This window comes from Phascolarctos cinereus, unplaced genomic scaffold (genome assembly GCF_003287225.1).
Source record: "Phascolarctos cinereus isolate Bilbo 61053 unplaced genomic scaffold, phaCin_HiC Scaffold_5;HRSCAF=322, whole genome shotgun sequence".
Lineage (NCBI taxonomy): Eukaryota > Metazoa > Chordata > Mammalia > Diprotodontia > Phascolarctidae > Phascolarctos > Phascolarctos cinereus.
Window position 1 is genome coordinate 102,025,128 of NW_027555958.1, and position 27,020 is coordinate 102,052,147.

The window sequence follows — 27,020 nt, forward strand, 5'->3', positions numbered from 1 at the left end:
CAGTATGACCTGTAAGGTCACTTCCACTTCTAAATCTAAGATTTTGTACCTCTGAGTTGTTACTCACTAGCCCTGTTTCCCAATCTACAAAATAAGGGAATTAAACCAGATGATCTTTAAGGTCTTCAGGTTAAAAAGAAAAATTCTGTGGTTATTCATTTACAGCACACTAACATTTCCCATTTCCCCCCATCTCACTCACTATCTTCCAGGTGATTCCAAATATCTAAAATATCTTTCTCATTTGCCAAGGAGCCCTAAAGACTAATGTGAAAGAACATGGACACTGGACACTACCCTATTCTGAACTCTCACTGGGAATTCACTAGGAATCTTCTGAAAGATGATTGAAATGAAGTTTCCTTCACATTTAACAGTGAAATGTAAAAGAAAACTCTTCACCACGAAAAGGTTTAACACAAATGCCTGGTGGCTATTAATGACATAAGCTATTGTTTTCAGTAAGTACTTTTTCTAACTCACTATTTCATAAACAGATAGACAAAGGGATGACAGCAGAACATTTTATTTCATTTTAAAAATCCTTTAGAAACAAACAGGATTGCACATGAGGCAGATTTACTAGTTGGAGCTGAAACAGCCTAATTTTATTCAAACAGATATGGATATAACACTAAAAGGAATGTGAGGGCCAACAACAGTATTTTTAAAATTCAATATAGTGTGTCTAATAGCTTTTTATCATGAAAAAATGGCAAACTATTGACACGTCCATTATTTAAGAAGATTAAGATCCATTTCCTTGATTTGACCTTTACTTTTGATAAGCAGAGGCTAAACTAACTTTCTAATGGCTGGGGATGGGTTGTAATAGCTTGGACTGTAACAGTTAAATCTAAAACACTTGATGGGCTTGCAGTCAACCATGTCGACATCTGGAGCTGGTTGACTTTTTCTCCAAAGATTTGTAACACAGCTCTGGAATTTGTCCAAGAATTCTCCACATTCTAAATCTATCCGTTATGTCCTACACACCCAACTCCCCATGTTCCAAAACCCACTGACCATTAAAAAACTCCATTTTTTAAACCTCAAAGGAAAGTAATAATCATCCACAACGTATCTGGGTTTTGTTGCATGTCATATTCTTCTGCTTAATGATCTTTTAATGAGGCAGGCTTATTATCAATGTATTGAGCTGAAACTACCTTCAGTTTAGGTTTCCCCAAACCAATATTTGCAAACAAACAAAAAAATTATAATTCCATAAAGATGCCATGTAAAATGTTTTAAGATGGAGATCTCTAAATGGCTTTTGTGGAACAAATCATATCCTAATTGGATTCTAGAAGGGGTATTAATGATAGCTAATAGACAATTAAAAGTTATTAGTTTGTTTTAACTACTAAAACCTCTTGAAGTGATCTAGACACTATACATGAAAAACATTAGTTTTTCTCTGACATTCCACAAACTGACATCCCCCTAGCATAGGCTTTAAGTCAGGCAGCCTTAACCTGGTATCCATGAAATTGTTTTATTTAAAAATTTGAATAACTAGTTATTTAACTACAAACTATAATTAGTTTCCTATGTGACCCTATGTGTTTTATTTTATGCATTTAAAAATATTCTGAGGGGTCCATTCATAAGCTTCACCAAACTTCCAAAGGGATCCATGAACAACAACAAAAAAAAGATTAAGAATCCCTGCTTTGAGGCCTTCATAAATTAGAACACGAGCATTAGTTCTTTAACCCTCTAATCCATTTAAGTGCCTTTTTGGGACATGGCACTGTGTGTATACAAAGCCAAAAAATGTTTCTCTCTTCAAAGTGCTTACATTTTACTGAGAGAAAAAACATGTTTAAATAACTTGGAGAACACTAACAATTAACTGCAGAAGAGTGGGGTGAGAGTCAAGATATTTTCAGGGAACAAACAGCCCCAATCTTGGAAGGAAGAAGGGAGATATTTAATTATATAGGAACATATGTTTGATGTTCCCTAATAATTCACCTTAAATGGATTTGTCTGTCATCAATAAACCCATCAACTATCACTAGTGAAATCTGAGAATCACCTAGAAAGAAGCAAAGATGTCACTGATTTTTTTCCTCAACACACTTCACTCAACTCCTAATGTACTCAGACACCAGTGGTTTGAAAACACACACACATACACAACTCTCTCTCTCTCTCTCTCTCTCTCTCTCTCTCTCTCTCTCTCTCTCACACACACACACACACACACACACACACACACACACACACACACACACATACACATACACACACTCACTCACTCTCTCTCTGATTTTTGCCTTGATTAATCCTCTACCTCCCTCAGAAATTCCCAAAAGTAAATGCTATTCTTGGAGCCTAAAAAGATTTATTTCATTAACTGAATGCTCCCTTCTCCCTACACACATAACACAGAATATGAATCCTCACCGTGTGAAGCTCAATGTATGATATCTTAACCCCTGTTTAACTTCAGTCCTTCTAAGGAGTTTCTCTTAGCATAGCATTGGTACTTGACCCATGTTGTACAATAATAAACGTATATGAAACATTTAGACTACAAATCACTCAAGCATTTATTAACTGACTATGTGCCAAGCACTCTGCTAAGGTATAGGAAACATCAAGAGAAAGCAAAAACAGCCCTCATGATCAAGGGACTGTTAATTATCACAATAAATATCAGGTAGAGAAGGGGTGGCATCAGTAACTGAGGGGAGGGAAGTAATCAGAAGAGGAAGCGTTGAAGGTGGTGCCTGAGTGTAGTGAATACTGAAGGAAGTGAGGGATTCCTAGGTGTAGGTGAGGAGACAATGCATTCCACATCTGGGGGAATAGGCAGTGCAAAGAAGGAAGATGAAGAAAATTTAAGGCTGTTGGATTCTAATTTCTATATAATTCCCTTAAACTACCATTCACAATAAAAATAAAACAAATGAAAAGAATACGAAATTTAAATATAACTACTCTAGTCATTCTTTGTATTGCTCTAAGAATGGAATAAAATGAATTCTTTGCCAGATTTTTAAAAATAAAACAATTTTAGACAAATTCTATAGAACAAGATGGGAAGCTGTCAGCTATTTGCCCCATCAAGTGTACTAATTTTTCAAAAACATAAATCATTTGAAAAATATTGGTGAAATCTTACTTTTGAATAAGAACGTTCTCTGTCAAGATAAAACCCCTTCAACACTGAGTATTTCATCTGATTGCATATTCTTAAATTATTTGTATTGCCCAAGCTTCTATGGCATATTATTCATTCCCTATGCTACTTTATTTATTCACTCCCCAAAATAAATGCCAAGTAGAATCTTCCCTTACCTCCCCCCCCCCAGTAAAAATTATGCTGCAATTCAGAAAGCACTTTATCCAAGTTGCTGGTGGGCTTTAAAAAGTTTACATATTACCCTATCCCTTTCCATCATTTGTCATTTTCAGTATTATCTGACCCTGCCAAAAAAAGGTTCCTTTAATAGAGAAGCAATTTAATTAACCTTTAATTACTTCCCCCCAAAAGAAAGCTAGAAAGATAGAGCCACAGCATGCAATAAGTTAAGTAGCTATTTTATTGAAAACCCAATCATAAACAAACCAGCCAACTAGAACTTTAGGCCTGAAACCCTGCCCCCATCTGCCAGCTGTTTTACACCACATGCCATCCCTTGAAGGCAGTGTTGGAGTTTGATAGGTTTCTCCTACAGTTTATAAATACCATGTGGGGGGAAAAGTGTGAACAGAAAAAGCTTGAAGTGAATTTTCTATGATTTCTAGCAGACTTGTACAATTTTGCATGAGAGTCAAAACAAGCAAAAACATTGCAATCTCCAGCATATTAAGATCTGGGGGGTTTTTCAGGCTCCATTAAAACAATGAAAAATTGAAATAAAAAAAAGAAGATGGTTTGCAGAAACAAGTTCTTGCAGATTTGTTTTTATGAGGGGAAAATATAATGTACTGAACTTTCTAGGCGCTCAAAGTAAAGGTTTTTCCAATATGTATATGTGAATTTATACATATACACACATATATGCTTATGCTTGGAAAATAACACACACAAATGAAAATATAGTGAAAATACAGCTATTAGCAATGGAATGAAAAGAATTTTTACTAAAAGACCTGGAGTTTCTAAGGAGGTTAAAAACTGCCATTTAACACTTGGGGAAGGCTGGGTGGTAGCTACAAAGATTAAGAGGGGAAACTGTTTAATTTATTAGATTCAGTCAGGGTCTCTACATTCATTCCAGAAACCAAAAATTACACTAAGAATCAGGTGTTTTATAAGATACATTAAATAAAGGAATGCTACTTTATGCATACTGGCAGTTTCCTAGAAAGCAAAAACTCAAGAGTACACTGACATGCTAAGTATCATTAGAATTACGTTATTAGAGAAGATTACAACTTCCTTATCGTAAATATTGGACAAAATTTTAACTTTCATAAATTGGCATATTTGAAACTAAGCTTTATATTGCCTATAATGTCTCAAAAATAAGTATCTGTCTCCTTAATTATATCCTATTCTGAGGGACCCTCTAAAAAAACAAACAACAAAAAAACCTTTTCCAGTATAATCAGTTTGGTTCAGCATGTATTATTAAACTTTAGTGTCAAGTTTTGCTTTTTAAAAAACTGTCTCTCTGACTGCAAAGGTAACATAGAAATATTAAATAGGTAATATAGGAATATTAAAAACACAATTGCTGGTATAGATTACCAGCTTGAGGGAGGAGGGGAACCCTTGTGTTCCAAAATATTCTTTGCCTACCCATCTCTCCCCAGAATGAACACGTTACATGATTTTCTAATACATAAAATCATCAGAAATCCAAGTCAATGAGAATACTCTAGTATCCTGCCACACCCCAAACATGAACCCAGCATGGTCAACAGAATAAAGTTTGTACATACAAATATATCAACTCAACCAACTGACTTGCAGCCCCCCAGACACTGATAAGTCCACTTTCCTTACCTGTGATTGTTATGGTCCCTAGCATATTAAACAGCAAGATTTCACAAATCCTTGTTCCTTTCTCAGGCAAGGCGGCTTCCGAACTGCTATTCTATTCTGTGTAGTCTAACAGAAGGCTACACTACAGAAGGAGGCAGGCAGCAGCCCCCACGACTAACCAAGGCGAGCACACACTCTGCCTGCTCAGGCAGACTGACCAACGTTCGCTCGCTCCTTCAGTGCCTGGTATGAAAAGCAGACCAAAGATGCATTTCATCAGCCTAATTACAGGACAGACATCCCGTAAGCGGTCTGTTCCTTCCCTGGGCTGGAGAGTTTTAAAGCACCTCTTACTTCACTTGGCAGGATGACCAAATTAGTCACGTGGCTCAGTTAGAAGAAAACAGCCCTCCCTCCCCCTCCTGCCCCTATTGCAGCAAGACCAAGCAGAGACACAGGAATTGTTTTAAGTGTTGGGATGCATAAAAGTTTGGAGTCAGTACCCTATTATCAAGATGGGGATTTCATTCCTAACATGGCTTTGTTTTTCTAGTCTTACACCAATTAAAAAGAAGCAACCACAGTTTTCAGGATTCAGATATAAGCCTTCATCAAAAATGATTTCCAAATGTTTAGTTTGCAAGTGTCAATGTTGAGTATCAATAAAGACATTCAGAGAGAAATGTGAAAACTCTCCAACCTTTCAGCTTCTTGCAGATTTTATATATTCCTACAGATTTTTCCACTATAAAACTCAAAATGGAAGAATTCCAGTCCCCTCTCTCCCTGGATAGGGGTACTGCTACATTTCTGCTCTTTTCCAGCTCTTAAGACCTTCCCATCATTTTATTTATTTAGAAAGAGCACTAGATAGAACTGGGAGATCTCTGTTTAATCGCCCAACTCAAACATTGCCTAGGTTAGAGGATTTGCCCATGGAGGTTACCTCTAGGCACCTCAGTTTCCCCACCTATAAAACTATATATATTATATAACTATAATTATAGTTATAGACATAGATATATAATTATAACTACACTTGTACCACCTATTATTCAGCATTGTTATAAGGAAAACAATTTGTAACTGCTAAAGAGCTACAGAAAATATTTAACCAGTTATAACAAATAAAACTTATTTCAGTATTAAGACATAGAACTGGGATTATATTAGTAAAGTATTTAGCACAGTGCCTTGCACACAGCTGGCACTATATAAATGCTTACTGCCTTCCCTTTGGATTTGCGGTTGATCATTGCGTTGAGCAGATCAACCGCCTATTGAGATGAAGTACTTGAGAGTCAGAGGGAGGTTTAAGTGACTAAGGTCAATAGATACCAGACAGACCACTGTGAATAAAATAGTTCCAGAAATAAATATAAACTCAACTAGAAAGGCAGCCCTCCCCAGTGGATAGTCCAGAGTACTGGACTAGAGTCAGGAAAACCTGTGTTTACCTCTCACCTCTGATCCTCCTGTATGACCCTTTAGCAAGTCATTTAACCTCTCTGTGCCTCAGTTTCCTCATTTGTGAAATGAGAAAAATGACAGCATCTCCTTCTCAGGGTTGTTGTAGGGATCAAACGCTATAACATATATAAATTACTTTGTAAATCTTAAAGAGGTATAAAAAGGCTACATAATACTACTGGCAAAATGTTACTAGTAGATATATCAATCCAGCCTCAGTCTTGCTTAAAATCTATCACAGCTGAAAGATTCATAAAACGTTAACAGCTCCAGCTGATGTTTGAGATCTAGACCAATTTCTTGAATTCCAGTCCAGTTCTGTCTCTCCAAGTTGGCATAGCTGGATAGTCAAGTCTGCCCTTATAAATTTACTAGCTGTGTGACCCTGGACAAGTCACTTAACCTCTGTCTGCCAGTTTCCCCCACTATGAACTGGGGATAATAATAGCTCCTAACCCTCACGGTTGGATCAAATAAGATAATAGTTATAAAGACCTTATCACAATGCCTGGTAAAATAAGTGCTATATAAATGTTAGCTGTTATACTTTATTGTAATTGATGATGATGATGAAAAATGTGAAACTGAAGTTGTGGTAGTAGTGCAATAACCCGATTTTCAGAATGAAGAAAATACATCAAGATGTAAAGACTAAAATGACAAAAGATCTCCTTTTCATATATCCATTACAAGTACGCCTTCTTTTCTTCAAGCCAGTTTGCCTTAGTTAAAATTTACTTCCTTGCTAACCCACCGAGGCAACATACTCGAAGCCTAGAGAACTAAAAGCCCCCAGCCACGTCAACCATAGAGCAAATTCTTGAAGTGAAGTGCAGGTTGGGGAGTAGGACCAGCCAGCTTTTCCCACTCAACATTGGCAAGCCGCTCACAGTCTCTACAGATAAAGTGCACGTGTGCAGTATTAATTGTTGTATCCTATTGTTACCTCTAGGGGCAGCAAACTCAACAGTTCCTCTATAGGATAGAAAGGAGTGAAGCACTTTTTGCTGGGCTAAAGAGAGTAGTAACTGATCTTAGCTCTATTTTCATCTTTTTCTTTTTTTTATTCTGAGCATTTTAAGTGTAAAGTCAGATGGGTCAACAGTCATCAGCCTAATGAAAAAAGCCAAAACAGCAAGGCAGGCAAAAGATGTTAACTCACAAATTCAATTAACAGACAGACTTCCTTTGATCTCTCCACTATTAAAAAATCAAGCAACGGGTATGTAATTCATCTTCCTTGTGAGCTTCTGCCTATCTAAGTTTACAGTGAAAGACACCCTTATCATTTAGTGACGAAGTTAAAACAAACAAAAAAAGGTCACTGTGTAATACACATACATACACACACACACACACACACACACACACACACACACACACACACGGGCAACTTTTCTCTCCTTATTTCTTTAAATTCATGTTTGAGAATAAATTTAGTCTTAATTAAGAAAATTGTACTACCAAAAAATAAAAGAAGCAAGGTATAGATTGAACATGAGAGTAGCATGATCTAACAATCAACAAAAATGTATTAAGCAGCTACTATGTGCCAGGCACTATGTTAACTGCTGGAGATAAAAATACAGATTGAAACAATCCCTACTCTCAAAGAGTTAACCAGATTTTTTTTTGGTAGTTGTTGTACAGAAAATGGACAGGTAAGAAGAGGATACAGTCAGGGACACCAATTAGAACATCACTGCAATAGCTGAGGGGTGAGAAACGAGGGGTGACAATGTCTTGAATTGGCATGGTGGTGATGAGTGCAGAAGGGACAGAGAGAAGACATGTTCTGGAATAAAACTGACTAGACCGGAAAGTGAGAAAGGGAGTAGAGAGAAGAAATGAGGATTACTCCAAGGTTGTGAAGCTTCTCAAATAGATGTTTATTTTCTCTAGTGTCTACCACCAGTGCTTTTTAAAATACTTGTTGAATCGCATTGGCCAGACTTGTACAAATCACCTCCTCAGGGCCTCTGTGTATCAGTGTGGGTCTGGTGAGGGGGTGGGGCATGCAAAGGAGAAGGTGCATTATTACCACAGCTGCAGTGAATTCTTCATTAGTATTAAGACAACTGCCAAGTGAAAGGGGAGTTTCTCACAAAGGAGAACTAAAAAATCAACAGGAAGTGAGTGGGGGTGTAGGCAAGGAAAGTCACTGAGATTTGGTTGCTTCCGAAATAGAGGAGCTACTAACAATTGTAATTGTGGCTACCACTGGTTAATTCCTAGGGTTTCAGTACTGATCAATCAGGGAGATTTGCACTAATTTATTTTGTAATTCAGAACTTTTTTTGTTCAAGTGTTGTGGTCACTTAAAAGGAAAGTATACACATAGGTTCAGTGGCATCAGCAATCAGGATGGATTCCTTCCCTGTAATCTCTTTTTCTTCCAATATTTTCTATGAATCCCTACCAAGTTATTTATGCTTATTACATTGCTGCTCTGCTCAAAAATATCCAATGACTCTTATTGCTTAATAAATAAATAATAATACCTTGCATTTACATAGCAAATTTTAAAAAAAGAAACAGTAAAATTATTCAGTGTAAAAAAGAAAAAGGAAAGCACGTTCATGGGTGTTCACTTATATGTGAAGCAAAGCTTTTTTGTGACAGGAAAGTAGTGAAAATCGAGTAAATGTATGTCAATTAGGGAATGTCTAAACAAATTGTGATACCTGAATGAAATGTGTTATAGTGCAATGTAATTTATAATGCCAGATTTATTTTATATTACTGATTGGTTTGTTGCCTATCTTTCCTCTTCTTTGTTATAAGGAAAAGGGGAGGGTGACTGTCTTTTGATGCTTTTTGTATCCTCTGTGCTTAGTACAATACCTGGCACATAGTAGGTGCTTAATAAATGTCTTGTTGACTGACTAATCTTAAGAATGTGGGTAAATTCAGTCTTTTCATTTTTTATGCTGATATTTTGATTTTCTTTTTTTTAAAATCAAATTAACCAAAGGCTGATCTATTTTATTGTTTTTTTTTCCATAAAACCAGTTCTTAGTTTTATTTATTAGTTCAATAGTTTTCTTAATTTTTCTTTGTTATAAGAAAAAGGGAAAAAATGGATAAAGAAAGGAAACCTGGGAGATTGTAAAAACCAAAAGATATCAAAAATCTTTTTTTAAAAGTCTTTTAAAAGTATGGAAAAAGTACCAGTCTTTACCTGCCAGGTTTGTTGAATCCTTTTTCAAAGCTTCTTTCAATGTCAAAAGATCTGAACTAAACCCATGAAATAGTTTAGAGAATAAGAAATTTCTATTTGTTTTTCCCATGGTCCTAACCGTACAGCATAATAAAATTTATTTTAAAAAAATTTAGATCTGCAACTAGTGGTATAGCTATATTAACCTTCTAACATTTGCAGATTAATTTCATACATAAATGCAAAGGGAGAAAAACCAGATTGACTTGCAAGAACAGTATTTGCTAACCTTCTTCATCAATCAACATGATAAATGATACTACAAAAGCTAACAAGCTTGCATAAATCTTCACCCAAGTAAATTGGAATTTTCTTCTAAAGACAACATTTTTCACAGTTCTTAAAGTGAGCTCAAAGTGCCATGATAATTAAAATTTCAAAACCCAACAGAAAATCACTTTCCTGCTGCAACTCCCCTCCCCCCTTAAAGTTTTTAGGTCCAGGTGTGCCTAGTAAATCAAATATAATCAGCCTAATAGGTATGGTTCATATTCTTATAATAGTATATGCACATGCATTCTCCTTTGATGAAACATAAAACTAACACAAACTGCTATATACTTAGGGTAATAGTGCCTAAATTTTATGATTTGGAAAACCTATCTGAACACAATAGTGTTTCGAAAAACCCTTACTACTGAATTTGAATTTAAACCAAACAAATCTCATAGAAGGTCTTTCAGGGTCTATAACTGGTTTTGAAAGCAGAATACGTTCCTTAAATATGGTGGCATGAAATTACTAGGGGGTATTTATCTACTATTAAAATGTTTACAACCAGTTTATCTGATATTGTAAGTATTCCCAAAGGAAAAGACAAAATCCTGAGCTAAATTACATTCTATACCTATATTCTTGACAAATGATGTGACCTTCTGAAGATGGTGTACATGAACGGATCTACCTCCACCACATACCACTTACTCTTTAATCCAGTGACGCTGACCATCAGGCATTTTCTCTTACTATCCCTCATGCTTAAAATATTCTCCCTTCTCATCTCTGCCTATTGGCTTCTCTGGTTTCCTTAAGTCCCAATTAAAATCCCGGTAGGTCTTCCCAAAGCCTTTTAATTTTAGTGTCTTCACCATCTCTTAATTATTTCCTATTTATTTTGTATATATTCTTCTTGGTACATATTTGCTTGTTCTCTCCCTGGCTAGATTGTAAGCTCCTTGAGGGAAGAGACTGTCTTTTGACGCTTTTTGTGGGTAAATTCACCCTTTTCATTTTTGATGCTGATAATTTGGTTTTTTTTTAAAGCAAATTAACCAAAGGTTTATATATTTTATATTTATATATATTTTTATTTTTCACAAAACCAGCTCTTAAGTTTTATTTATTAGTTTAATAGTTTTCTTAATTTTATTGCTTCATTCTCATGGTTCTTCCCATTAGTTCTAATTGTTCTTTACACCATGACTAATGGGAAAATATGCTTAATATGAATGTATAAGTAGAGCCTATATCAGATTGCATGCCGTCTTAGGGGAGAGGGGGAGGGGGAGAAAACTTAAAACTCAAAATCTTATAGAAGTGAACATTGAAAACTAAAAATAAATACATAAATTATCAAGAAAAAAAAAGAATGTGGGTATTACCTCCAGTGACACAGATTACAAAATCATCCTGCCCCATTCCCTGTCCATGTTCTACCATAAATTTGCCATAAAGGGTTCAACCAATGTGAGACTTCCTAATTTTTCTTGACCTCACAAGGACACCAGTGAAGACTGTAGGCTATCCATTCCTCTTTCTCTCCAGCTCACCTTCTTCTGATAACACCTTCCTTTGATGTTGCTCTTTATACCCCTTTCTCCTATGTATTATAGCTCATTCCCACCCTTGGCCTCGACATAGCAATGTGGGGGACCCACAATCACAATTCAGCAGAAACTATAGTGTTCCATGACTCATGGCCATATATCACAACACCAGAAGAATATTAACCTTCATTTCAATAAGAAGCTTGTGGTCATTAAAAGACCTCTGTGATTTCCCAAAGGCATTATTACCATCTTCCGTTCAATTCTGGGCCCAAGTTACTGTTCATTTACAATGTTTGTCCAAGATGTATACAGTGATGGATGACTACTATAAGCAGTTCACTTGACTATAAGATAGTCTAGAAAATGGGCATTTTTCACCCACTTGGTTTTTCCCTTTGAGGATGGTAAGGTCCGACTCCTTAGAGTGGTTATGGAACTCATCAGGTTGATTATCATATAATCAAATGTAATAGCACATGTAAAGCACTTTAGAAACCTTAAAGCACTACATAAATGCTAACTATTTTTTGGGAAGCTCTGATATTCTCCTGGGCCTGACATAATCATGAGAAAACAATGATCTTTTGTTCTCCTCCTGTTTTATCTCTTTCTTAATATTAATGATCAAAGAAAGGGTTATTGGACATAATGTTTTTTAACTTTCAAGAATCTTTCATAATTTTGCATAACTTTGGCATATTCTTGTGAAACACCTTCCACCTTACTGGAGGAAGCCTTTAAGACAATGTTTTGCTTTACCAAAGGGTTTTAACTTAAAATAGTCAACAAAAAAAAGAGCAGAGTAAACTTGAATTTTCTACATCTTTAAGTAAATTATGTAATGGTTTTTAAGGATGAGGATTATAATTTGCTTAAGGATTGCTGGTTTGCTTCTACTATTCTCTTCAAGTATGCCCTCACTATAAGTGTATATTGCCATAAATATTTTAGCAAGTTGCCCTTTTGAGGGGGAGGGGAAGAATTAAGGTCAATGGATGGTATCTTCCTTGATACCTTGAGATGTTGTGCCTTAACATGAGAGAAATGAAGTCTGTATATACTTGGCATTTAGTTATATTAGCTGCCATCTACTTATGCATAACACCCTTTCCTCCTAATAATGTGGGCCATATTACATTTTTATGCCTTCTGGGCCAGGCTTTATAGATCTTTTATTCACTCCATCACAAAAGTGCTAAGTGGATGGAATTTTTATGAGCAAAACTTTTTAAGGACCCTTGTTTTACTTAATTAAAGTTCTGGTTCATGACTTCTAAGCAAAACTAAAGACATCATGTAACAACAATACACGAGGCCATTCTAATTTTCGCCTTGCAGGCAGTAAAAGTCTTTGAAACACCCTCTTTAAGAAAACTATTTCTTCATATGAATAACAAGTTCAATAGACCTCGGTCCTATGTTACAATTTATTGCTCCTATCCAAACCACTCCTTATAAAGGAGAAGAACAAGACAGTCTTCAGTGACTTGTCCAGACACATTGTTATACTGTGACAGAATTTGAAATGGAACCCATGTCTCCTAAACTATGGTATCAACTCTATTGCTCTGGACTACTAAAGTCCTATTTAAAGTAATTTTCTAATTTTTTTTCTTGGTTGGAAAAAATAAAGATATTAATGCTGGATTGTGCTCTGATGTAGTTTAAAAATAAGAGAGGTAGCCTATAGGTGATATTACAGCATCCATACTAAAAAATATTGTAGGAGGACAGGGAGAATGAATTAAAACTGTTTCCAAGAAATGTCTCTTCACTATTTTTGCCTAGAGTTTAAGGTCCGTTTTTCCAGCCAGTTTTCAAAACATTATAAAACAGACTACACCTTGAGAATGTGCCATGCAACAAAAGAAGGGTGATCTGTATTTGAAAAGATCGAATGTGTGCATGAGGAGGGCTGAGAGAGGGGTGAACTCACCACTCACACTCTCCCCCCAATCCTCTCCCGACTCCCCCCCCCCTTATCCAACCACTAATCATAGCTGACAGCACTACTAGGAGTCCTTCTTTAATTACACAAAGGTCAATGTTTGATTTCATGTTTCCAAGCAAAACCTGGTAGGTTTCTATGAAAACCCCAAATTCTGAAAAGCATCTATTTTTTAAAAAATCTACTACAAAAATCAAAAAGAGTAATCCATTCTTAAATATATGAAGTGGTTTAATTATCTGGAAGGTGAATTACCACTTTGTTATTTAAACAAATTCAAGTTAAAGGATATAATCATTAAGGAGATAATGGATTGTTTCTCTTCTCAAAATGATTATGCAAATGACTTGCTTGAAAGACTAAGTGATAAACTTTCATTAAAGAAAACATTTATTAATAACTACCATGTGCAGAGAACTGTACAAGGTATGATAGCCACTGCCCTGATAAATGTTCATAGTATCGGTGCCAACTGTAATCTCCCATTTGGAACAAAAAATGGCCATATATATGCTGAAGTAGGATTCAACTTCTTGGTCATTTACATTTTACCAAGTAAAGACATCAGGCAGCTATGTGGCTCAGTGGACAGAGCACCAAGCTTAGAGTTAGGATAGACCTGAGTTCAAATCTGACCTCAGAAACTTACTAGCTGTGTGACCCTGGGCAAGCCATTTAACCTCAGTTTCCCCATCTGAAGAAGGGAATGGCAAACCACTCCAGTGTCTTTGCCAAGAAAACCCCAAAAGAGTCACTCACAAATGAAAAAGGTCTGAACAAGGAAAGGCATCTCAAAGAAAAAGGATTATATTCTGAGTACTTTGAAAGTACAACTCAAAGACCCAAACCATAATGTCAAAAAGTGATTTTGTGCTCAAAATTAGAGAACTTCTCTTAGGTAAGGAGTGCATTCTCTGAATCGAAGACTCTAGTGATTATTTGGCAACAGTACTTTGCACTTTTCAAGTCCCAAATGAACCAAACCTTAGGAGTTGGTGAGCTCAAACTAAAATGTTCATACAATTAAGAAAACTAAAATCTGAGTATTATCTCCAAGAGAGGATAGACTAGTGTCTGAAAGAAACTACAACCAATAAACTAAACTGGATATCCAAACAATAGAGATGTTTATCATTGTAATAAAAATAGAATTTTAAGAGTCCTTAGATGCAAATTCAAGCAGAATGCCCACATTCCTACTTACTTCAGTATAAATTTATCATAATTGCCTTCATCATTGAAACTAGTATGTAGTGGTTATGTCCAAACGGCATGCATGAGAGTGAGGTGGGGAGAACCAGGAGAACAATTTATCTTAGCAGGAATAATATAAAAACAAACAACTTAGAAAGGCTTGGGAATGCTGATCAATATCATGACCAATCACAAACTCCAGAGGCCTCAAGATGGCACATGCTATCCACCCTTTGATAGAGGTGATAGACCCAAGAGTACAGTATTGAGGCATATATACTTTTTTGGGGGGGGACATGGCCAATGTGGGAATTTCTTTTGCTTGACTACAAATGTTTATAAAGACGGGGTTTTTTTCTCGCTTTCTTATTGGGGGTAGGAAGAAGAATGGGGAGATGAGAAAGAGAGAGAGTTCAAATTTGAAAATTAAAAATTAAAAAATAAAAATAATATAAGCTAAAGTTTATACATGATGTAGATATAAAGGATTTGGTAGTGGAAAAAAGAAAACAGGTTTAATTTTTATCTGTCCCTGTATAATTTTCATTTCCATATCAAGAAATGTGACTACTGAGTGAAGAATACCTGAAATACATTGATGCATGAATATATTTTTTATTGCGAAACAAACAATGAATAAAAAATAACATTGAAAAATTTGCATGAGCTGGTACAGAGTAAGACAGAATCTAAAACATATACAAAGCAATGTAAATGAAAAGATCACTAAAAAAGTCAAGATTTTTTTTCTGAGCAATTGAAAAGAAATCGGACCCTGAAAGATAATGAAATAAACCTCTCCTTCCTTTCCACAAAAGGGTAGTTATTAGTTAGTCAGAATGCCACATGCATTGTTTGAAGCTGGTCATGGCATCAGGCATTTTTGCACAATTTTTCCTTTGTTATATAAGAAGGGTCAAGTGGGAGAGGGAGGACTGAGGATCCAAGGAAGACTTCATAGAAAATAGTATTTTAGTTAATTGAGCAAGTTAGTTTGGTCAGTGCTTTTTGTTTTGTTCAATTTTTTACTGATGTTTTCTGTTTCTTACATCACCATGATATCCCCCGCCTCCCACCCCAGACAATTGGTAAATTTTTTTTAGAGAGGAAAAGTCAGCACAACTGATACATTTAGAAAGTGAAAATATGTACAATGTGTAACATTTGTGGGTCTTCTACCTCCCCGAAGGGGAGTGTCTTCCCATCTCTTCCTTTGATTGCTTTTTATTCTTAAAATTTAGGTATCAAAAGTAAGGCTTAAATTTTTTTTTTGCACCATCTTAGATCAAATTTCTTAAATGTATGAATATATATCCACAGAGCAAGGGCTAATTGAAGAAAAAGAACCAAAGTTCTCTTTCTTCCCTTGAAATAAATCTTAAGCTCATTAAGTTTGGTGCCAACATTGAATATTTTTAAATTATGCCACATTCAAGAAAAATTCTCCTTCTCCTCCTCTTTTGAAATCTATTCTCGACCTCCACCCCTCTGCATTTCAAAAAAGTTAACCTAAACAATACTAACCATATAAAGGGGAAATTAGTAGGGATGTTTATGTATTCTTGAAAAAATATACTATCAAATGAAGTAAAGGAAGGAAAGGGAATAAACATTTTCAAAGCAGTTATTATGTGCCAAGAACTGTGCTAAGTACTTTATAAATATTATCTAAATTGAACTTCACTGCAACCCAGTGACGTAGGTGTGTTATTATCCCCATTTTTACAAATCGAGGCAAACAGCTGTTGAATTACTTGCCCAGAGTCACATAGCTAGTTGATGTTTTAAGCAAGACTAGAACTCAGATCTTCCTCATTCTAGGTCCAGCAGTCTATCCACTGGGTGACCTCACTCCCTCTAGTTCCTCCCTCTATTTAAATTCCATTATGAGGGAGAGATTAATTTAGAGGAAAGCCCCAAAGAGGACCGGGAGGGAGGGAAGATAGCTATAATTCCAGAAAGAAGCCCAGAGTTAAGGTGGATCCATAATCTAGCCACAGACCTTCCCAGCATTATCCCACCCTTATGCAAATCATCCCTCTTCAAGTCAAATCAACTTAATTTAAATAATTAAATGCTTTCAATTATGGCTCCCAGCTTTGGTTTAAGCCTCACACCACCTGGTTTGGATTTATACCTTTTCCTTTCCACCAATCTAAATTCACCCCATTCCCCAAAATCAACTTCAAATACAACTTTCTCCTGTTTGAAAGTCTGAAAAGCTTTCTCTCTTCTCTATGGCAGTTTTAAGCAAGGCTTCTTTGACAGCTAATCACGTATTCTTTTCTGTTGTCTGGAACTGTGATTAAAATCTTTGTCCTTTAACTTCCCCCATATTCACATCTTGTTTCTCAAACTAGATTATAAACTCCTGAGTCTAGTAGAAAGCCATAATAATTTTTAATACTGCCATATAATACCCCCATACTGCCTAAAAAAGGGCCTAGAGCACAACTCTGGGCAATAAATATATTAAGTAACTTCCAACTTATTGCATTTGGAAAGGAGACAGACTGGCACTTCTGAATGTGTTAGGCAAGTGCACTCTGAGTTGCTGGAATTTGAGTCTATGACCATCTACTTTGTACACATAATTACATGTACGGGACTACGTCTATTTTTCACTTTAAATCATGCCTGTGGTGCTGAGCAGGCTCAGAGTTCCCACTGATTTCAAAAGGAGCTCCATGCCTGAAGCAACTCTGCAGGGCACTGAAGAAGATGAGAAACAGGCTCTACATAATGGGAATTAGGAGCCAATCACTAATCTCCTTTAGACAAAAGGAAAATATTTCAGTTTCATAATTTTTTTTAAAAGGAAGATATTCCCCCCCCTTTTCCTTTAAAATGCCTGTTACAAAATATACCAAACTGAAACAAGATTGTACCAAGATACGTATTTACAATATGAAGACAGTGTAGTGGGAAAATTTCCTTAAAATAGGAATCAAATTTATTTTGAATAATCTGCAAAGTGGTTTACTCTGGTTCAACATATGGTCATTCTCATGAGGCCTGCTGATCAAGGTGTTAGAGCTCAATTTTTATAAAGGGCACTATGATTTTTCCCCAAGCAGGGCTATTTATTATAAATGTTTCCTCCCCATACTCACATTTCTAAAAGATTAAGAAACTTTCAAAAGTAATAATGTTGAGGCTCTACTCTGTTCAGTTTTGGCAAAAATTAAGCCAGCAACCCAGTGGTGAAAGGCTTGATATCCAATTACCAGTCCCAAGGCACTGTTTGATTCTAGCTTTTCTTGCAACTATAATAGCATGCAGAACATAGATGTTTGAACAAAAATGAGGATTCTTTTCAAATGAAATGTATACGACAGAGAAAAAATGTGCAAGTATAACAGATCTACCCCTAATGAAGAGGTATTAACTATTACAAAGCAACCAATTCAGCATTTCCATAAGAATTCACATTCACTAAACATAATAAGCCAAGGGACTGCAGAGAAATCAACAAAGTATCAGCCTAACCTACCAGAAAAGAATGCCTAAGAGTGGGAAACCAAGCTTTACAAATATATAAATTATGGCATGGTACTTCTTCCAAGAAATAGAGGCTACCAAGAACATTCAAAGAAACATTTTATGTATTTTGTTTGCTTTCTCCATTACATCCCTCTGGTAATGTTGGAATACATCTTACATTTAGAGGTGTTGAGGTTCAAAGCACACTAACGTATCAGCCTATGACACCAAATTTCACTTACCGTCTAAGATAACTGCTTCTTCCTGCTGTTTATTTGGGTCTCCTCCTTGTCCTTCTGGTATTTCATTAATGCTGCTTATCTGTCCATTCTTCTGTAGAGGCTATGTGAACAGAGAGAAAAAAAACCCCAAGCAATTTTAATTCAGTCTATGAAATACAGCTAAATAAGTTATAAACATTACCTCATGTTAAGAAGTGATGAAAGCTCAGCAATGCAAGGATCTAAGACATCTCCAAAAGTCTCATGATGGAAAATGCTATCCACATCCAAAGAAAACTATGGAGGTTGAATGCAAATTGAAGCATATTATTTGCTCTTTTTTTTCTTTTCTTTTCTTTTGTTTCCTCTTTCTTGTGTTTCTTCCTATTGGTTCTAATTCTCCCTTACAACATGACTAATATGAAAATATGTTTAATAGGAATGTATATGTAGAACATATATCAGATGATTGTCTGCCATCTCGGGCAAGAACGTGAGAATGGAGGGGGAGAAAATTTTAAAACTCAAAAGCTTATGGAAGTGATTGTTGATAACTCAAAATAAATTAATAAAAATTAATTTTGAAAAGAAAATATAAAATGACCTTCATTTCCCTTTTAAAAAAAAAGAGGGGTGGAGCCAAGATGGCAGAGTGAAAGCAGTGACTTGCTTGAGCTCTCCTCCAAACCCCTCCAAATACTCATAAAAAATGGCTCTAAACAAATTCTGAAGCAGAAGAACCCACAAAAAGACAGAGTGAAACAAATTTCCAGCCCAAGACAACCTGGATGATTGATCAGAAAGGTGTATCGCGATGGGCTGGGAGTGCAGGCTGCAGCAAACCTGGAGCAGGCCTCAGAGGACTGAATCTCGGGCAGCTGTGGAGGTTTCCAGACTCCTCAATCTAAGTTGCCAGAGACAACTTAGAAGGTCAGTGGGAAAAGTCTGTTTCTGTCAGCGCTGAGAAAGGAAGATGGGGTCTCAGCTCCATTCCCCAAGAGTGTGGCCCTGTGGGGGCGCAGCTGCTTCCCGAGCTTCCTGCCCACAGACTGAAAGGGAATCGAGAAGCTGATCAGAGGGAGATTGCAGGGATCTCTTTGCCAGTGCTGAGGCAGGAATCTCTTGCTTTGCCTGTGTTTGGATCTGGGTCACAGTTCTGGGCGTGGTGCTGGAGTGAGGAGGAGTGCTGGCCTGGTAGAGCTTGTAGTGGCTGTGCAGAGAAACCCCTCCTCACAGTTACAGGACAGAAGGGAGTACTTGTGGTCACAGGCCAGGAAAGGAGTAAACACCTCGCCCCTTATCATACCACCTTGGAAGAACTGAAAATTTACAGGTCCCTACAAGTATCTCTGAAAACAGCTGTACAAACCCCTGAAGCTTGGGACAGTACATTCTCCACACTGGAAGCAGACTCATACCTTAACAAAGAGTTTAAAACTCAAGTAACTGGCCAGGATCATGAGCAACCAGAGCAAAAAGAGTCAGACTATGTTATCTTACTTTGGTGAAAAAGAAGATCAAAATATACAACCAGAAGAAGACAACAAAGTCAAAGCTCCTACATCCAAAGCCTCCAAGAAAATATGAATCAGTCCCAGGCCTTGGAAGAGCTCAAAAGGGATCTTGAGAAGCAAGTAAGGGAAGTAGAGGAAAAACTGAGAGTGATGCAAGAAAATCATGAAAAACAAGTCAACAATTTACTAAAGGAGACCCAAAAAAACCTCAAGAAAACAACACCTTAAAAAATAGCCTAACCCAAATGGCAAAAGAGGTCCAAAAACCCAATGAGGAGAAGAATGCCCTAAAAAGCAAATTGGCCAAATGGAAAAGGAAGTCCAAAAGTTTACTGAAGAAAATACTTCCTTAAAAATTAGAATAGAGCAATTGGAAGATAGTGACTTTATGAGAAATCACGACACAGTAGAACAAATCCAAAAGAATGAAAAATTAGAAAACAATGTGAAATATCTCATTGGAAAAACAACTGACCTGGAAAATAGATCCAGGAGAGAGAATTTAAAAATTATTGGACTATCTGAAAGCCATGATCAAAAAAAGAGCCTAGACATCATCTTTCAAGAAATTATCAAGGAAAACTGCCCTGATATTTAGAACCAGAGGGCAAAATAGAAATTGAAAGAATCCACAGATCTCCTCCTGAAAGAGATCCCCAAAGGAAAACTCCTAGGAATATTGTAGCCAAATTCCAGAGTTCCCAGGTCAAGGAGAAAATATTACAAGCTGCCAGAAGGAAACAGTTCAAGTACTGTGGAAACACAATCAGGATAACACAAGATTTAGCAGCTTCTACATTAAAGGACCGCAGGGCATGGAATATAATATTCCAGAGGGCAAAGGAGATAGGATTACAACCAAGAATCACCTACCCAGCAAAACTGAGTATAATCCTTCAGGGGAAAAAATGGTCATTCAGTGAAATAGAGGACTTTCAAGCATTCTTGATGAAAAGACCAGAGCTGAATAGAAAATTTGACTTTCAAATACAGGACTCAAGTGGAACATGAAGAGGTAAACAGGAAAGAGAAATCATAAGAGACTTATTAAGATTGAACTGTTTACATTCCTGCATGGAAAGATGATATTTGAACTCATGAGACCTTTGTCAGTTAGGGTAGTTGGAGGAAAAAAATTATATGTATGTATATGTAGATAGATAGAGGGCACAGGGTGAGCTGAAGATTAAGGGATCATATCTGGAGAATAAAATTAAGGGATGAGAGAGGATGATACTCAGAGAAGAAGAAAGGGAGAGGTAGAATGGGGTAAATTATCTCACAAAAAAACAGAAAAGTCTCTTACAGTGGAGGGGAAATGGGGAAGGTGAGAGGGAATGAGTGAATCTTATTCTCATAGGATTTGGCTTAAGGAGGGAATAACATACACATTCAATTGGGTATGGAAATCTGTCTTACCCTACAGGAAAATAGGGAGAGGAGGGGACAAGACAGCAGGGGGATGATAGAGAGGAGGGCAGATTGGGAAAGGGGGTAATCCGAAGTAAATACTTCTGAGGAGGGACAGGGTCAAAAGAAAGAATGGAATAAATGGGAGGGCAGGATAGGATTAAGGGAAATAGAGTTAGTTTTTCACAACATGTCTACTATGGACGTGTTTTGCATAACTGCACATGTACAACCTATATTGAGTTGCTTGCCTTTTCAATGAGGGTGGGTGAGGAGGGAGGAAGAGAGAAAATTTGAAACCTAAAGTTTTAAAAACATATGTTTAAAAAAATGTTTTCACATGCTACTGGGAAATAAGAAATATAGGAAATGGGGTACAGAAGTCTATCCTGCCCTACGGGAAAATAGGAAGGGAGAGAGATAGAAGAGAGGACAGACTAGGGGAAGGGATATTCAGAATGCATGACATCTTGGAGTGAGGGGACGGGGGAGATGGGGCGAAAATTTGGAACTCAAAAACTTGTGGAAGTGAATGTTGAAAACTAAAAATAAATAAATTTATATTAAAAAAAGAAAGAAAGTGATGAAAGAAAAAAAGGAAATGACAGAGGGGGAGAACAAGGAATAAAAGGAATATCCTATATTCTAGGTTGAAAGATTCTACTATTTCTAAACCAGGTAGCTACATTAACTAAAGCTTTCTGTACCTTCTGTAATCAACAATATCATGTTTGCCTTTTAAATCCTCATTTCCTAAAACATATGGAAAATTAAAATTCCTCTGAAATGGGTTTAAGCCTTTCTTTTCTATGTCTATATCACCTCTGTAGTTAGGCATTTTCTATTAGTCTTTGATGCTGTTAGCATGGAATACTTCGCTACCAAATCAGCTGAGCCATCATTTCCACACATACTTAAGCATCAAACGATCCATAAATGAAATGTAGAGGACCCCTTACTTGACGAAGATGGGAGACAAAAGATTTTAATAATGATGCTACTCCATTTTTGCTTACCTAAGAGACTTGTTTTCATGAACAAGTAGCTACTCTGCTGAGATAAAGAAATCTCAGGGCTAGATGCACCCTGCTTGGCACACATAATCACCTCTGTTGCTCCGTTGTTCAACAGACCTTTGTTGGCCTCACCAGCGGCTTAGATCAAAATAGCCTTTGTGTTTCTTTTAGTTCTCCATAAATGGATGGTTTAAGTTCAAGGTAGTCTATGCAGAAACCCTTAGCTGTACTAAATTGATTCCACCTGGCAGCATTCCCCTGCCACGCAAAGTTGTCCTTAGGCTATATAATCTACTTCATGGGAAAAGATATGGATGTATTGTCATAGTAACATCACAGATGGAATAACTTGGCTTCAACACATTCACATGCTGAGTCCATATATTAAAGAGCTGAATGCTCTTAGATTACATTTCTACTTTAAAGACTTTGCTTACCAAAAATATGAAGGATGGTCATTTTAAATGAAAGTTTAAAGATAAAAGGGAAAATCCCACAATGTCCATCAGCAATAAAGAACTTCAGAGTTTTGGGAATGGTTATAAGAGTTCAGCTGCAGGCACCTCCTACAAAGGGCCTTTCTTTTACACTCCAAGTTGTTATAATATACTTGGGTTTTTTTTCCCAAAAACTTTCTGCACATTATCCCCTGTAATTCTCTTGATAAACAATCCTGTGAGATGAGTACTTTTATTCCCATTTTAAAGATGAGAAAACTGAGACCCAGTAAGATTAAGCAGATGGTAACAGGACCACAAATGTGGGAGACCACTTAACACCTCGATCCATGTTCTTAAATTTACTCAGCTCTTGGTTTTATGACTGTCTTCATTTGCTAAAGTGAGCAAGTTAGCAATGACTGATATAGCTTACATACACATACACACACACACACACACACACACACACACACGTATGTATACTTACTGGCTGTGTGACCCTGGGCAAGTCACTTAACCTCAGTTTGCCTCACATGTAAAATGAGGATAATAATAGCCTCTACCTTGCAGGGTTGTTGTGAGGATCAAAGGAGATAATATTTGTAAAGCGCTTAGCCCAGTGCCTGGCTATATACATGTCAGGTCTTACTATTATTGTTATTATTATTATTATTATACATTGTTCCAACTATAGGCTGCACTCCTAACATAAAACCTGATTTTTATCGTTTGTGCCCTGAATAATGTATTTCTTGAGTTATTCCAAGGATCAAGTTTAAAACGTCTCTGACCTAGTACCTTGTCTTTGAGAGATGCTAGGGTGGGGGGGGGCAGGGGGAACAAATACATCACCCTGCAGCCAACCTGGTGGTGAGTCTATGTAAGTTTTGTGCCAAGCAGAAAAAAGTTCTTGTGCTCTGGAGTTATTAGTACCCAGGATCAACCCTGTGCCATGATGAGGCATTAGAATAGCACTTCAGCGGAGCGAAAGGAGAACCAAAAATCTCTCACTGATCTCATTCAGTATTTTCTTCACAAACTCTACTTTTCAGTGATCCCTGGAAAAGCAGCTTATGGGAAAAGGCAGAATACTGAAGAGGAGTCACAGCAATGAAAAACTATTGAGCTAAGGGAACTTGCCTTTTGGGCTTTGAGCTTGCTTTTGAGCTTGCACCCAAAGAAAAAGACACATAGGTCTCTTAATAATTGTTCTAGGGAGCAGCTAGGTAGCGCAGTGGATAGAGCTCCAGTCCTGGGGTCAGGAGGACCTGAGTCCAAAACCTGACTCAGACACTTGACATTTACTAGCTGTGTGACCTTGGACAAGTCACTTAACCCCGACTGCCTCGGAAAAAAATAAAATAATTGCTCCACAATGTGAGTTAGGTGTGAGTATAGCATGCCCCAGTCGTCAGGGGCATCATATCAGCCAAAACTCTCCTGACAGTCATTTCAGATAAAATTCAGGCTTTTCTTCCCTGTCCACAGTGATAATTTGTGGATATCATTCAAATTTCTAATATTTAAAGGAAAAGTGTCTTAACAGCCTTACAGTAAATGACCTAATATCTGGATATAATTGATTTTAATAATGTCACTAGTGGAAATATTTACACTGATTTTTCAACAATTTCCAAAGTATTTTCACATACATCATTCCATTTGAATATGCTGCTTGAATATTTTATACACTATTGTATTATTTTTGTTGTGTGTATTTGACAACAAAAACCAAAAAGGCATACAAAGTGTATAGTAAAATATACACAACTCTCAGTCCTACTGGTCTCTTGAATTTTCCCTTTGTGGCTTTCACTACAACAAAATGAACAACCCAGCACTGATTAAAATATAACCTTTTCCACACCACTTCCCAAGCAATTTGGAAATTCTTTTCCTGCAAAAAATAATGCTATATGCTTCATCTCTATTAAATGTGCGTAGTACATAGTCTTCAGACAAGCCTCATTTTTAATTTTCCATGAAGACTGAATAATCTTCTGATTCTAATCCTTTGTGCTTCAAGAGGAAGTTAATGCTTGAGCTGAGCTTTGAAAAAAATTAATGATTCTAAGAGGCAGCAGAGAGGAAGGAGTGCATTCTAATCATGGGGGAAAGCCTATGAAAAGTTACAGAGATGGAATGGTTTGAATGAGGACAAACAAGAAGTCTAGTTAGGCCACACTATGTGAAAAAGAGTAACACAAACTATGGATGGGAAGGTAAATTGGAGTCAGGTAAGGAGTCACCTTACTCTCATTACAAAGCAATTATTTTATTTTATCTTTTTTGTGAGTCAATCAGGGTTAAGGGACTTGGCTCAGGGTCACACAGCTAGTAAGTGTCAGGAGGCTAGATTTGAACTCAGGTTCTCCTGACTCCAGGGCCAGTGCTCTATCAAAGCACAGGGCTTTAATACTAAACAATAACGCTTGTCCTTACCCTGCAACTTAACAAAATACTATAGATGGAGTCTGACCAGGACCATCACTCCTTTATTCCTGGAACCTCTCTCTTTCATGATGCAGCCTAAGATCATATTACTCTTACGGAATTTTATGAGGCCACCTTCCCACCCCCCATCTTTTTAAAATGAACTGCTTTCTAATCATGCCTCCCCCCATTTTGTACTCAGGCCGGGGTGAGAGACTGAAGCTATTTGGGGATCATCCTCTAGTTCTACTCTCCTTACTCTCTCACTTGGTGGCTTCATCAGGTCTCCTGGGTTTAACGATCTCTTTAAGGATGACTCCCAAATCTGCATATCCAATCTTAATATCAATCCTGAGCTCCAGTCATCACAACCTGTTGAACATTTTAAATTGGCTGTCACATTTACATCTTAAATTTCAATGTCCCAAACAATTCACTATTGCTCCCACCAAACCTACCCCTTTTCTGAACTTTGATGTTTCTCCAGAGAGCATCACAGGTTCACAACTTCCATAACCTTCTCAGTCTCTCATCCCTAATATCCAATCATTTGCCAGTTCTTCCAATTCCACAACATCTCCCTCCGCCTCAAGTCTGTCCCCCACTCGTCTTCATCCTCCACACAGCTGACAAAGTGATGTTCATAAATCCCATGTCACTCCCTGATCAATAAACTCCAGTGGTTCCCTATCACCCCTACGATCAAATATAACCTCCTCTGGTTGACATTTAAAACTCTCTAAGCCTCCAACATCTCCAACATAGAAGCAGAAGCATGGTATAATAAAGACTGTAGACTTTTGATTCAGGAAGACCAGGACCCAAATCTGATCTCTGAGAGATACTACTCCTCAGTTTCATCTGCAGAATAAGGTAGCTGGACTACCTGGATATGATGTACTCTAAAGACTTTTTCACCTATCAATCTCTGGTCCTTCTATGAGAAGGATATCTGGAGAAGACTATTTTTCAAGGGGCTGAAGGAAATACATGTACCTTTGGAAAGAAAAGTCAGACCAGTGAGAAAGAAGAAAGATCACTGAAGCCATGAACCTCCCAAAGAAAGTATCACATGCTACAGAAGTTCAAAGAGCACTATAGCTGAGAAAAGGCCACTGAATCCAGCAATTAAATTGTCATTAGTGAAGTGTAAGGGAGGAGTTTTAGGGGACTGAAGCCTGACTAAAAGAGTTTCAAAATGTCTGTTTGGTGCAACAGCATTTGTATGCCTTTACAAACATGTTTATACCTGCAGCTTTAATGTTATCTTCATAAGAATCACTGTAAACATTTTGGGGAAATTCCAAGTTTGTGATTTATGACATCTGAATGAAAGATGAAAAACATTTGTTTTATAAAGTGTCAGTTTTAAAATTTTGTTTTTCGTAGTGATGACTAAAAAAAAATGAGACTAGTCAATGTTGAAGGAGTTATGGGAAGATAAGCACACCAATATAAGGTTGGGTTCTGGAAAGAAATTGCCTAAACATTTATATACTTTAATACAGAAATCCCTCTCCTGGAAATATACTCCAACAAGGTCAATGATAAAAACATGTGCCCTATACACACCAAAATATTCACAAGAGGAAAAAAATTGGGAAATGTCTAAGGAAGTTGTGGATACATAAATGTAATGGAATATTGCCATATTGTGCTGTGATGGATAGGAAGAACACAGAGAAGCATGGGAAACATATGAACATGTGAACAGATCTAAAATAAAGTAAGTAGAAACAGGAAAACAAATGTACATAATGAATATAACAATGTAAATTTAAAAAAACCACAACCTTAACTTGACACTGACTATTTTACAAATTATATTAATGACCTTGGCCCCAAAGAAGAGATAGGAGAAGGTATTTTCTTCCATTTTTTCTTTTTTTGCAAAAGTTAAGGGATTATGTGTATGGAATACAGCATTTAATGACACACTTTAATGTTACTTAGT

General features: G+C 36.8%; 1 protein-coding gene across 1 annotated transcript in view; it reads right to left on the minus strand.

Annotated features, from left to right (window-relative positions):
- AKAP12 (A-kinase anchoring protein 12) overlaps nucleotides 1-27,020 on the minus strand; it is a 119,336-nt gene that overhangs the window by 22,474 nt on the left and 69,842 nt on the right. The window contains exon 4 of the mRNA XM_020986768.2: nucleotides 18,275-18,374. Within this exon, the coding sequence (XP_020842427.1) occupies nucleotides 18,275-18,374 (100 nt within the window). The remainder of the gene's footprint in view (nucleotides 1-18,274; nucleotides 18,375-27,020) is intronic.